Genomic DNA, 13,770 nt, shown 5'->3' with positions numbered 1-13,770 from the left:
AGAACTTTCTGACTGTGGAGACTGAGGGGGAAGAAACAAAAATGAGTCTCTCCTAGTGCAACTGGGAGGATGCTTGGGTCTGAGGTGGGCAAGACTAGGCAGAAACAGGTTTTGGGTGAGGATGTGTGTGTAGAAATGACGAATTCGGTATTAAGTTATAGGCGGTCATGGGTATCCAAAGGGGAGGTGCCCCACAGACAGTGGAACTGTGGGTCTGTGACTCCAGCAGGGGCGGTAAGAGGGGGTGGTCTATGCTGGAAACGTGAATTGCGAAGTCTTTCTAAAGCGCAGCGCTGTCCAACAGAAACAGAAAGTGAGCCACGTAAATAATTAAAAATTTTTCAGTAGCCACAGTAAACAAACAAAAAAAAAAGTAAAAAGAAACAGTTGAAACTAACTTAAATAATACACTTACTTAGCCTAGTAAGTCCTAAATATTATCTCAGCACCTAATCAATATAAAAATTTTTGATGAGACAACTGGCCTTCTTCCTTCGACATTCAGTGTGTGTTTTACACTTAGAACATAGTTAATTAGCACTCGCTACGTTTCAAGCGCTCCGTTGCCACATGCCGGTTAGGGTTTACCACTTGGTTCACGGCAGCAGTGGAGCAGAAGCTCAGGCCCACCCCGGACACTATAGACGACGCACTTCTGCCGGACGGAACACCTCGGACCGAAATTGCGGCGGAACGGAAGTTGCGTGTATGCGCGCGCAGCCGCAGACGGACGAGCCGGGAGCTTGCTAGTTGAGAGGACTACCCGCGGCTGGACGCTGGATTGTAGGGCTGCGGAAGGTGAGCGGCGCGCGGTTAAGGTGGCCTGCGTCCTCGCCTGTGGCTCATGTCTGGGGCTAGAGGGACCACGGTGACCCGGGAATGCGCAGTGTCCAAGGGGAGAATGGGGCGGTGATTATGGCGCGGAGCCTGCAGTCAGACTCTCGGTATTCTCACCCTAGCTCCGCTGCTTATTCGTTTGTGACCTTGGACGAGTCACCTCTCTTCCCCTTGAACCTTAGCTTTGTCACCTGTGAAAAAGTGGATGATAGAACCTGCCTCACAGTTGCTCTGAGGATCAAATACGGTGATCCGTGAAAAGCGCCTAGCACCGTCTACCACGTTGTAATCACCCACTAAAAGGTTTGGGATGCTTTATTGTTTATTTATGTTGACTAGAGGCTACTGAAATCGTTGACATCGTTATTGTCAACTACCAATTAATGTAGGGCCGCACAGAGGCGCCTACACTGTGCTATGTAAGCATTTTATTTGTATTATCATATTTCATCCTTACAACAGACAAGGAGATAGGTGCTGTAATAGGTACTGTTATTCCCATTTACACATGAGGAAATGGAAGGTCCCAGAACTTTGATTCCAGGTGCCTGAAGTTACCTGGAGAAGCAGCAGTTGGATCAGACTCTGACTCTTAAGGTCTTAATCTCAGTGCTCCATATCCACCATCAGGGAGGTGGCCTTGCTGCAGTCCATGGGATCGCAAAGAGTCGGACACTGAACAACAACAACAATATCCACCAACAAAGGAGGTGTGGGCTGCAAAAGTGCAGTTATTGAAGACTTAACCATATGCCAGTTAGGTTTTAGTATCATTAATTCTCACCTCTTTGAGAGTAGGTATTACTTTTTCCTTATTTAACAGAGGTGGAATTGGTGACTCAGATAGGTATTTGACTTGCCCAAGGTCACACAAGTAAGGGGCAGAAACGGGTGAGTTTAAAACTCACACTGAAAGTTTGCTGTTCTCCGTCACTTGAAAGTAGGTTGACATTGCTTCTAAGTGCTGGTAGCATGTACAACAGGTGACCAGGTTGGAGAAGTAGCAAGCCACGTCGGTCTCATTTTACATGTATAGCGCCTGCCATGTTACTAGAATGGGAGGTACTAAGGATGTAGAAATGAATGAAATTTGTTTCCTGCTTTTAGGGACCTCTGGCTTATAAGGGATAAGCAGTAATTAACAGCAAGGTGTGATGAGTCTTGTGATAGTTAGAAGAAGGCTTTGAGAACCCAGAGGAGGACCCCTAGACTTTGGCGGTGGTGGCCTGAAAAGGCTTCCAAGAGGAAGTAAAGTAAACTAAAAGTAGTGTAGGAGTTGGTTAAGTCAGTTGAGGTAAGATGTACCATCCAGAGAAGACAGCACGTGTAAAAGCCTAGAAGCTAATGAAGATTGGTACAAAAATGTATGGTATGAGTGGAGTGAAGTAGTCAGGCTGGAGATGTGGGGTCCATTAAAACTGTGTGGTGGAAAGCAAGTCTCCATCTTTTGTATATACTTTGAGTCACCTAGATTCCTTCCTGGGAGGCACCCACTCTTCTTAATGCATTCTCGAGATACTGTGTATATATACAAATATGTACCTGAATTTTCACGCTTTTTTCCCTACACAGATCTGTGGATGGCCTTCTATATCTAGTATAGCACTTTGCTTCCCTGCTTTGGTTATTCAACCTCACTTTCTAACGGTTGCATCTTACTCCATTGTATGGATGTGCTATGACTTGTTTAACTAGTCCCCTATTGATGATGTTTAGATCTTTTCCATTTCTTTGCTGTTAGAAGCACTGCTTAGGCAGTGTTAGGCATCAAGTGCTGTTAGGCATCAAGTATCCTTAGGCACAGGTTATTTTGTACACGCAAGGGTCTCTCTGTAGGATAAGTACCTAGGAATGGAACTGCTGGGTCAAAAGGTTTGTGTGTGTGTTTTCTTAATTTTTATTGGAATATGGTTGATTTACAATGTTGTGTTAGTTTTGGGTATAGAGCAAAGTGAATCATTTATACATGTACATATATCCACTCTTTTTTGAATTCTTTTCTCGTATAGATCATTACAGAGTAATGAGTGGAGTTCCTTGTGCTATACAGTAGGTCCTTATTAATTATCTAGGATTTGTGTGTTTGTGATTTTGATGGAAGGTGGCAAAATGGTCACTGTAAAGGTTGTGCCATTTTCTATGCTCCCCAGCCATGTGTGAGAGGGTCTGGGCGGGAAGTTTGAAGGTAGTAATGTGAAACTCTTGGAGGGTAGAAGGAGTCACTGATCAGGCCTATGGTGCCCCCACGTTAGATACTTTCCTTTTGAAGGAAGACAGAGGAGGATGCCCTCAGTAAGTGGTTTTCACAGTGTGGGGAGGCAGTGTATCAGGGTGGTTAGGGGCACAGCCTTTGTGTTAATTGTTGTCATTGTTCAGTGACCCATTCGTGTCCGACTCATTGCGACCACGTGGACTACAGCATGCCAGGCCTCCCTGTCCCTCACCATCTCCTGGAGTTTGCCCAAGTTCATGTTCATTGGATTGGTGATGCCATCCAGCCATCTCATCCTCTGACACCCTTTTCTTCTTCTTCCCTTGGTCTTTCCCAGCATCAGAAACTTTTTCCAATGAGTTGTCTGTTCACATCAAATGACCAAAATACTGGAGCTTCATCTTCAGCTTTATGTTAATTCAGACCTTTATTTGGATCCCCACCCTCCTGCTTACTGGCTGTGGGAGCTTAGGTAAGTCCTTCACCTCTGTGTCTATTTCCTCCTTTCTGAATGGGGATAATAATAGTGTCTGTTGCCTATGTTACTCAAGATTGCTGTAAAGATTTAAATAATTAATACACTTAAAGTCCTTGGAACTGTTCCTGGCTCAAGGTGCTACTTTGTTATTTTGTCAGGACTTCTCATTTCATCTCTGTCACTCCTCTGTTATGAAAATAGACTGCCTGGATTTGCATCTCATCTCTAGCACTTTTTGTGATATTTGGCAAGTTGCTTCAATTTTTCCATCTTTAAAATATTAGTAAGGGGACGGTATTATTAAGAGTACGTTCTTGGGTTTTTATGAAGACTAAATGTATTAATATATCTCAGATGCTTAGAGTGCTGCCCTGTGTCTAGTGCTCAGTAAATTGTGGTGCTGTCTGTCATTCTCTTGCAGACTGTGGGCTCCTTTAGTGCCATGCATCCTTTACAGTGTGCTCTCCGAGCCCAGAGGTGTCTGCGGCGGGGGCCCTTGGCCTCTGTGTCCTGGCTCCTGCTCAGGACCTGCAGGGCACACAGCAGTGTCCCCAACTCTGCATGTCCCAGTCCAGAGAGGCCGCAGGGGGATGGAGTTGGGAAGGATTTCAGCTCTAGGCTGGCCACTGGACCGACTTTTCAGGATTTTTTAAGAAGTGCTTCAGTTCCTCCAGAGAGACCGTCTTCTTCAGAAGTGGAGGACCCACCCCCGTATCTCACGGCCGATGAACTTTTAGGAGGGCAGAGAAGAGGTTGGTTTAACTTTACTTCTCTTTGGACTTCCTGCTTTACTTCCTTTCAGTGCTCATGGCCTGATTCTTAAGAGATCTTTTATAGACCTGGCTTTGGAGTTAACAGGGTTAACTCAGTAGGTTAACTCAGTTGAAGGTTAACCCTCAGTAGAGGGTTAACAGAGTAGAAAGGCTGCTGGAATCATGGAATCATCAGCCTCTACCAAGCAGCAATAATATAAAGAAACTTAACAGTTCTGATACGTGCAACTTGTGGGTGGAAGTCCTGGGGAGTCTTCTCTTCTGTTCTTTGGAAACCCTGTAATCTCTGTTCTGAGTTTTAGATCATCCTAAGTTTTGTGATATTTTGCAACAGTTTTTTAATTATGAAGACTGGTATTCGGAAGAAACCTGCCAAAATATCAAGGCAGGTTTCGCAGTTGGTGCTAGAGAAAATCATTATGCTTAGGCAGAGGTTTTCTTTTTTTTTTTTTTCAGTTCTACCACTTTATTGCTACCAACCCATCTCCCTCCACCCTCGTGCACACATGCTCAGTCATGTAACCCCATGGACTGCAGCCTGCCAGGCTCCTCTGTCCATGGACTTTTCCAGGCAAGAATACTGGAGTGGGTTGCCATTTCCTTCTCCACAGAGGTTTTCTTAGAAACATAATACACTCAGTTAAAATGTGTTAAAATTTGAAAAGACGTTAAGAGACAAACAGACCTCTCCCATTTTGCACTGTTTCAAAAAAAAGCTTCCATTTATAACTCTTAATGATTTGGTCACATTCATATGGTTTAGATTATTTGTAATATGCTATTTTCATTTAATATTCTTCCAAATACCAGTCTTCATAATTAAATTAAAAAATTGTTGTAAAATATCACATGCTGTACCATGATGTTTTCCAGTTGTTGGGACATTAGGTTTCACAAATTTTTATATTCTACATAACACTATTAAAAGTGCTTTTGTATGTATACACACACAGATACACATATTCACACGTATAGAGATAGTTTTGCTTCTTTAAAATCTTTTTTCTAGAGTAAATGTCTAGGCATTGAATTGGTAAATTGAGGAGCCTGTGTACCTCATGACTTCTCAGATTTTTGTAGTCCTTTAAAATTTGTTATTCCCTTCTGTCTCTCCCTGACATAAGTTTGGTGTTTTCTTTTTAGACAAAGAAAGGGAGCCAAGGAATGTTTAGAAAAATTCCTAATTGTTTATTTTTTTAAAAAATTACTGCTATTTTCTATTGGTTTTCATGTGATTGTCCTTCAGCTTTTAACTCCATTTAGAATTTATTTGGGCTTGTGGATTAAAGTGTGTTGGTGGGATAGGGGTTGATAGAGGGATTTAGTTTGAAGGGGTTTGCTTGGGTGTGAAATTGATGTTCTTAAAACTTTGTGCAGATGTGTTTTATGTCATGTTAGCCATGCTTACTTTCATTTAAGATGTTTGGAGTTACTGTAGGCATTTTTATTTTGTGGCTTTATTGACCCTTTAGCTACCGCTGTTATCTCTAGAGGCTGGAGAACCTCATTCTGTGTAACTATATTTCCTGAGTCCTAGGAGCATGTTTTCCCCACTTTTAAATGATCTGACTTATAGTTGGTGTGTGTATATAATGAATATTTCTTTTGTTCCAAAAGGCTTCATTATTAATAATTTGGGGGTACATCTGGCAATTAATAGTGTCTCTGAATTGAGGCATCAGGGGACTTAAGAGACTAACCAGGTGCCTCAGGTGTTTCTGGGACATTTGGGGAGGCAACCTTTTGAGACATGTGATCCCTTTTTGTCTTCTTACCTGTGGAATTGCCCTCTCGTTGCAGTCTACCTTGAGACTTATGGCTGCCAGATGAATGTGAATGACACAGAGATAGCCTGGTCCATCTTACAGAAGAGTGGCTACCTGCGGACCAATAGCCTTCAGGAGGTATACACATTTCCCTCTTGCCCCGTTTCCTGGACCTGGGTGAGATTCTGCATTTGTGCTAGTTCTTAGGTGGAGTTTCAGGAACAGGCTGTGGCCTTGTGAGAGTGAGTTCCCTTGAGGGAAGTGAGGAGTATGGGACCGAGGTGTACTTTTGTTGCAGTTATTTTTGAAACTTTTATGGTGGTGCTCACCTTCAGGCAAAGAACTAGGTTGAAAATGGGCTGCGAGGAGAAGGCAAATGGGGAGTTTGTGTTTAATGCCTACTGGTTTTAGTTGGGGAAGGTGAAATAGTTCTGGAGGTTGATGGTGGTGATGGTTGAACAACAGTGTGAGTGTCCATAATGCTACTGAACTGTATACTTAAAAATGGCTAAAATGGTAAATTTTATGTTATGTGTGTTTCACCACAATCTGGGGGGAGAAAAAGGACTGTGGGTAATGATTCTACAAGGCTAATTTCAAAGATCATAATTTTCCTCTTTTTCCTTGCTCTCTACCCAGGCTGATGTGATTCTCCTTGTCACATGTTCTATCAGGTGGGAATTTATTCTTTACCTAGAGAGTGAATAAATCTTATGTAAAATGCCAGAGCCAGCAGTGCCAGGGTGACCCAACCCATGGTGATGAGTCAGCAGGTTTGCAGTTTTCCAAGTGAATATAGTGCTGGGAGAACGGTCAGCATTTGCGGAGCGTATACCTTGTGTCAGGTCCTGTGCTGAGCACTAGATATGAGCTGACTGATTCTCATAACAACCCTATGAGGTAGGTGCTGTTATCAAACTCATTTTATCGACGAGGAAACCGAGAGTGTGCTGAGTTGCCCAACATTTCCTGGGGTTTTTCTTGCACATGTTTATGCTGTACCTCACGTCATAAGGGCTAGGTCCAGTCAGTGGCTAGGGACAGACTTCTTCTGACAGAGATGGGTGGCATCCATCACAAGTGAACATACCCTGTTTATTACTTTGTTGCTGTGTACATGGCATGTTAGTGTTTCTTCAGCTGGCTGTATTATCAGTTAATCCAGTATTTTTTTTCTGAGGGTCTTTGTTGCAGGACATTGAACTAGGTGCTTTGGGAGATTCAGAAATGAACCTTTCCTCCATGGAGCCCGACTTTACAGAGCTTAATCTGATATGGGAACTGAGACAGATACACAAATAGCTCTAACATCTGACAGAAGGCACTAGGTAAAAAAATCAAACAGTAAAAAGGAGAAATTGCTGAGTACAGGGAAAAGAATAGTTAAAGTGATAGGAGAACAAACTCTCTAACCGAGGAGAGTTTGGGAAGTCTTTGTGAAATAGGTTGTTTTTGAGTTTGGCTTAAAGGCTCGTCAGGATTTGCAGATGTGTAGGGAGGACTCGTTTTAGGAATGGTTTTGGCTGCACTGTTTGTGAAATGTTAGTTTCTGACCAGGGATCAAACATGTACCCTTGGCAGTGAAAACTTGGGAGTCCTAACCCATGGACCACCAGGGAATTCCCATTTTTCCCATTCTTGTGCTCTTTTAGGTTGCTCTGTAGTTCATTTTCAGGTTCAGGTCTACCTTTTTTGATCTCTGTAGGGAGAAGGCTGAACAGACCATCTGGAATCGTTTACATCAGCTCAAATCCCTGAAGTCCAAACGGCTCCGCTCCCGAGTGCCTCTGAGGATTGGGATTCTAGGTATCTGGTAATTTGCAGGTTTTGTGAGTTTTTTGAGACTTGGGCACCATGTAGCTTTATATGCTGGGGTTTCCCTTAGATGCTGGATTCTCAGTCTTATACATCCCATTCAGCCCTTGTACTTAATGTCAGAAGCTGTAGAATTAAGCGATGAAGCTCATAAAAGGACTTTTCTTAGTGCCTTGAAAGTAACAGGTACTCAGAAAGTGATCTGTCCTTCCTAGTCTAATGTGGCTTGTGGTAGCACAGAGTAATGGATAGGAGAGAGTTTGGAGTCTGAAGGGACAGTTTGAATTTATCAGATAGGTATCTTTCACCCTGACTCCTAAAACATGCCCAAGTGAAGATCCAGCTATGCACTGACCAGTATGATAGCCACTAGTCACATGTGGTCATTTAAATTTAATTACACTTAAATAATATTAAAAATGCACTTCTTCAGTCCCATGAGCCACATATTGACTGCTTATTAGCCACACTTGACTAGTAGCTGCCAGTTTGAACAGCATAGATAAAGCACATTTCCTTCATCTTAGTTCTTTTGGGCAGCTCTAATCTAGAGAGCTGGGAGGCATATTTCAAAAATAAATATTCTGTACCTTAATGGTCCCAGAATTTAGTCAATGTATTTAACCTTAAAAATAGATTGTGTCTATCATGGAATAGTTAGTCGTCTTGATGATGGATTGAAACAAAGGTTGGAGCTTATTCTTTTACACAGATTAATATATACTGAGTGATGCAGAAAGATGGACGGATTAGTCTTGTTCCATTTCAGTTCCTTCATTATAGAAGGAATATGTGTGTGTGTGTGTGTGTGTGTGTGTGTGTGTGTGTGTGTATGTATGTTTGGAGTGTTAGAAATCTCCAAAATAGTTTTTTGTTTTTTAAATTGTAGTAAAGTATATGTAACATAAAGTTTACCTTTTGAACCTCTTCCAGAGGCACAGTTAGTTCAGTGATATACAGTATATTCAGATGGTTGCACAAACATTGCCACCATCCATTTCCAGAACTTTTTCTTCTTCCCAAACTGAAACTCCATCCCAGTTAGGTAATGACTGCCCCCTTTCTCCCTCAGTTCAGTTGCTGGCAACTGCCATTCTACTCTTTGCCTTGATGAATTTTACTGTTCTGGGTACTTCATATAAATGGAATCATATGGTATTTTTGTAACTGGCTTAGCACAATGTCCTCAAGGTTCATCCACGTGCTAATGTGTATCAAAATTTCCTTCCTTTTTAAGGCTGAATATTCCATTGTATGTACATATGACATCTGTTTATGGACATGGGTTGCTTTCACTCTTTGGCTGTTGTGAATGATGCTGCTATGAACATGGATTGTACAATCAAAAAAAAAATAAACATGATTGTACAATCAAGAATTGTTCTTAAATGTTTTTAAAGGGTATTTTTAAGAAAAGGGACTTTTAAATTCTATAGTTTTACTAACAGCAATGGTTCTTGGTTATGGAAGATACCAGCATAGATGGATAACTCATTTCTTACAGGTTTTGATACATATTATGGGTAATAGGAGGGCTTCCCAGGTGGGTAAAGCACTCACCTACCAATGTAGGAGATGCGAGAGGTGTGGGTTTGATCCCTGGGTTGGGAAGATTCCCTGGAGGAGGGCATCACAGCCCACTCTAGTACTCTTGCCTGGAGAATCCCATGGACAGAGGAGCTTGGTAGGCTACAGTCCATGGGGTCACAGAGTTGAACACGACTGAGCACATACATGCACATGGGCAACAAGAAAGAAAAAGAGTGTAAGGGCAGTTGTATATAGATAAATTTTATTAAAAAAATAAGTTTTTGACACAAAATAGTTTTTATTTGTAGTACCAAGTAATTTTCAATTGAAAAAGGAGATGATTCATGTCTAAAAATGTTTTTGGATGGTGGTTTAATTTTTGTCAGGCATGTAATTGAATTGCTGTAGAGCTCTTTTCCTGATTTTCTTATATAGAAATATGTGAGTTCCAGAGGTATAGAGTGTTGGGCAAATTTAAGGGATGATGCTAAATTCTTAGAGAAGTTTCTGTGCTTTCGTCTTTGATCCACTGGGAGAGAATGTGTACTGTAAAGAAGTCGTGAGACCAGATGAATTTGGGAACGGGTCTCAGCTTATTTCTTTTCCCTCCCAGGTTGCATGGCTGAGAGACTGAAGGAGGAGATCCTCAACAGGGAGAAAATGGTGGATATTTTGGCTGGGCCAGATGCCTATAGGGACCTTCCTCGATTGCTGGCTGTTGCTGAGTCAGGCCAGCAAGCTGCCAATGTGCTGCTGTCTCTGGATGAGACCTATGCTGACGTCATGCCAGTCCAGACGAGCCCCAGTGCTACCTCTGCCTTCGTGTGAGTCACTGACCAAGAGATGGGGAGTCAGCTTCTCTTTCCTTACTTTTAAAGTAACATCTTGCTTTTATTACATTAAAAAAAAATGCACATAGTAAAAAAACCTGAAGACAAAAAATGGTATAGTAAGACTCCCTCAGAACTCTCATCCTCAGTCTCCTAGACTAACTCTGAGGCAGCCATATTTGTAGTTCCTTATATAATCCTTTCAGAAGTATTCTTTGCACATACATTCATATATATAATATGGACTCTTTTCTACCCTCCCTTCTCTTACTTTTTTTCACTTAAGAAAATGTCTTAGGCTTATCATCTTTTTTTCCCTCCCTTGACCTTTTAACTTAAAAAGATCTGATGACAAAATAGTTCATAGTTGTTGAAGAATATGTGGAAAGATATTCCATAGAGAAGTGAGTAAGAATTACTTACACGTTTTACCACTTATTGATAAACACTGTTATCATTTTGGTGTATATCATGCTATTCTTTCCTCTGTGTTTGCATGCGTATGCTTTGTGTTTATTCATAAAAATTGGCTCTATATATTTGGTTTTATACCTTTTCTTATCTAAAATGATGAACATTTGTTATATCATGACATTTTCTGTAACAGATTGGCAAATAGGCCTGTAGCCTATTCTTGTAAATAAAGTTTTATTGTAACATAGTCATGCTTTTTTGTTTGCATATTGTCTGTGACTGCTTTTGTCACTACAGTATTAGTATGGTTTATAAAACCTAAAATATTTACTATCTGGATTTTTTACAGAAAAAGTTTGTCAACATCTCATTTTAATGGCTATCCAATACTTTGTTGTTGGAATGCTTAATAAAAAAATTAATAGCTAATATTTGTTTGAGTTCTTCAGTGAACATCTTTAATACATATCTATCCATAATTGTTTCCCTAAGATAAGTTGAGGCTTTCATATATAGGATACAAATGAAAGAGAGTGATGTAGCTTAGATACTTAGCATTTGGATCAGGAATGAGTGAGAGATGCAGAACCTTACATTTTAAATCCAGGGTCTCTACTTGTTATGTACTCTTTGATAATATTTATTTTTTTCTGGTCTGGATTTAAAGAATTCAAAAATGTGTAAATATGAACAGTAGAAAGTCCAGATGTGCAAGATCTGTACCCCATCCCTTCACTATTGTAGTTTCTTGGGGTAACCACCAGTTACAGTTTGGTTTACATCCTGTGATTATCAGATAATAATTTTTTTTTTGGCCATGTCACGTGGCTTGTGGGATCTCAGTTTCCTGAGCAGGAATTGAACCCAGGCCATGGCAGTGAAAGCCTGTAATCCTAACCACTAGGCCACCAGGGAACTCCCAGCTAATAGTTTTTAAAGATAAAAATGTCTGCTTTATTGCTTCTTAGATCTCAGATTGGTCCTTTGTGAGTATATTGCCAAGAGAATTCAGAGCTAAGGGATAAATGCCAAAAGAGCTGTGACCTTCTTGGGTTGGACCAGATCGTCCTGCTCCTTTACTGAGTTCTGGTGCTTTCCTCCCCAGGTCTATCATGCGAGGCTGTGACAACATGTGCAGCTACTGCATTGTTCCTTTCACACGTGGCCGGGAGAGGAGTCGGCCTATTGCCTCCATTCTGGAGGAAGTGAGGAAGCTTTCTGAGCAGGTGAGAAATTCTCACAGCCCTTCTGACTGTGAGTGTGTTTGTTGAAGGATGAGGACAACTTTTCCATAGTTTTACAGCCTGTGCTGTCTCTGAGCTGTACATGTGTAGAATCATACCTGGCCAGAAAGAAATTTCTGGGTGTACATATCTTGGGTTGCTGCCCACAAAGTATAGGCAGATCCACAGAGAGGTTTACTTAGTAGGGAGTACAGTAGAATAGAGCTTGAATGAGGTGATTGTGAATTCGGGCTCCACCATTCTCTGGCTTGATGTGTGTGTAGAGAGAACAAATGTGTGAATGAATGATAAAGAAATGAGGCACAATGTTAACAATTACTGAATCTGGGCAAATAGTTTATGGGAGTTTTTTATACCCTCTCAGTTTTTCTGTAAGTTTGAAATTATGTCAAAATAAAATAATAAAAAATAGTCTTTATAGCAACTATTTTTCTTTTACTTTCTGAAATTTTACAGTGCAGATTTTCAAACACAAGTTGAAAGATTAATAAACATGATTATTGACATTTTGTCATATGTTCTTTATCTGCCTATCTCTGTAGATATATAAATATATTTTTTTCTGAACCATTTGAGAGTAAGTGGTAGTCATCAGGCCATTTTGCCCTGTATCTGTCAGTATGCATCTTCTCAGAAGAATTTTTCCCTTCATAACCATAATACTGTTATCATAAGTAGGAAACAATTAACTAATATTTTCTAACATGTAGCCCATATTCAGAATATCTTAATTATCCAAAAATGTCTTATTACTGTTCTGTTTTTAAGCCAAGATCTCATTAAGATTTGTATAGTTTCATTTGATTGTATGTAATATTTCTTCAGTCTCTCTTAAACCTAAAACAGTCCTTTCACTATTTTGTTTTTTTCTTAAATGATGCATTAGACATATGTCCATTTGTTTGATTGCTTCCTCATGTTGTTATTTAAAATATTCCCCTGAATTGTGGTAAACTGAAAGTTAGGTGTAAAAGCTTGATTGGATTTAGACTAAATATTTTTGGCCAGAATACTGCATAGATAATGATTATATAACCTTCAAAGGACAGAGTGGTATCATAATTTGATTTTTGGTGTTATAAATTAGCTGTTATTTTTGAATATTGGGTTTGCATCCAGCTTTTTTGCTATTTTTAAAAATGTTTTGAAGATTTTTACATATGGTTTTATCCTGAAGTTCAGTTCTTTGGACATGATGCCGAAGATGAAATTATTGAGTTAAAGAGGGAGTATATTTATGGATGACTCTTGGCAGGTTTAGCTAATTTTAGTTGGAGATTTGGCATAACACTGCCGAACAAGTTTTAAAATTGCTTCCAATATATTTATTTTTCCTTTTTCAGGGGCTGAAAGAAGTGACACTCCTTGGTCAGAATGTTAATAGTTTTCGGGACAATTCAGAGGTCCAGTTCAACAGTGCAGTGTCCACCAACCTCAGTCGTGGCTTTTCCACCAACTATAAAGCCAAGCAAGGAGGCCTTCGTTTTGCTCACCTTCTGGATCAGGTGTCCAGAATAGATCCTGAAATGAGGATTCGTTTCACCTCTCCGCACCCTAAGGACTTTCCTGATGAGGTGAGTATTGAGAGTTTACTGTGCCAGATTGACATCAGTATCCCTAAGCATGCCAAAGGCTGGAGCCAGTAGGGTGTGGCAGAGACATCTGTCCTCGGAGGTCAGGGGATCCTGAGGTGTGTTACTGTATTGCCCTCTGAATCTACCCACTGATGAAAAGATTTGAAGTCCGCTAAGGTGGAGGACTATACCTTAGTCAAGGTATAGGATTGATACTGAGACCATCAGTGGACCATGAGGGCTGTGCAGTGAGAGGTTTTATTGCAAGATGGTGTGGGAAGGACAGGTAGGGAGGCA

The 13,770-nt window shown here is 40.7% G+C and overlaps 1 protein-coding gene across 10 annotated transcripts in view; it reads left to right on the top strand.

Moving 5' to 3' along the window:
- Positions 1–696: 696 nt before the first annotated feature.
- The window catches only part of CDK5RAP1 (CDK5 regulatory subunit associated protein 1), a 64,153-nt gene continuing 51,079 nt past the window's right edge, over positions 697–13,770 (top strand). For 8 of the 10 annotated variants that reach the window (XR_009690108.1, XR_009690107.1, XR_009690106.1 and 5 more), the window contains exons 1-10: positions 697–798; positions 1,020–1,140; positions 3,387–3,521; positions 3,949–4,279; positions 6,101–6,204; positions 6,706–6,740; positions 7,772–7,872; positions 10,025–10,235; positions 11,761–11,881; positions 13,243–13,473. Coding sequence is in view for 7 of the 10 variants with exons in the window: in XM_061127078.1 (XP_060983061.1) it covers positions 3,970–4,279; positions 6,101–6,204; positions 6,706–6,740; positions 7,772–7,872; positions 10,025–10,235; positions 11,761–11,881; positions 13,243–13,473 (1,113 nt within the window). In the remaining 3 variants the exon portion in view is untranslated. Of the gene's footprint in view, positions 799–1,019; positions 1,141–3,386; positions 3,522–3,685; positions 3,775–3,948; positions 4,280–6,100; positions 6,205–6,705; positions 6,741–7,771; positions 7,873–10,024; positions 10,236–11,760; positions 11,882–13,242; positions 13,474–13,770 lie in introns of all 10 variants that reach the window. The other 2 variants (XM_061127076.1, XM_061127075.1) reach the window with 2 other exon arrangements.

This window comes from Dama dama, chromosome 23 (assembly GCF_033118175.1).
Source record: "Dama dama isolate Ldn47 chromosome 23, ASM3311817v1, whole genome shotgun sequence".
Lineage (NCBI taxonomy): Eukaryota > Metazoa > Chordata > Mammalia > Artiodactyla > Cervidae > Dama > Dama dama.
Note: the sequence above shows the minus strand (reverse complement) of the source record. Positions and strands in the feature narration are given on the sequence as shown.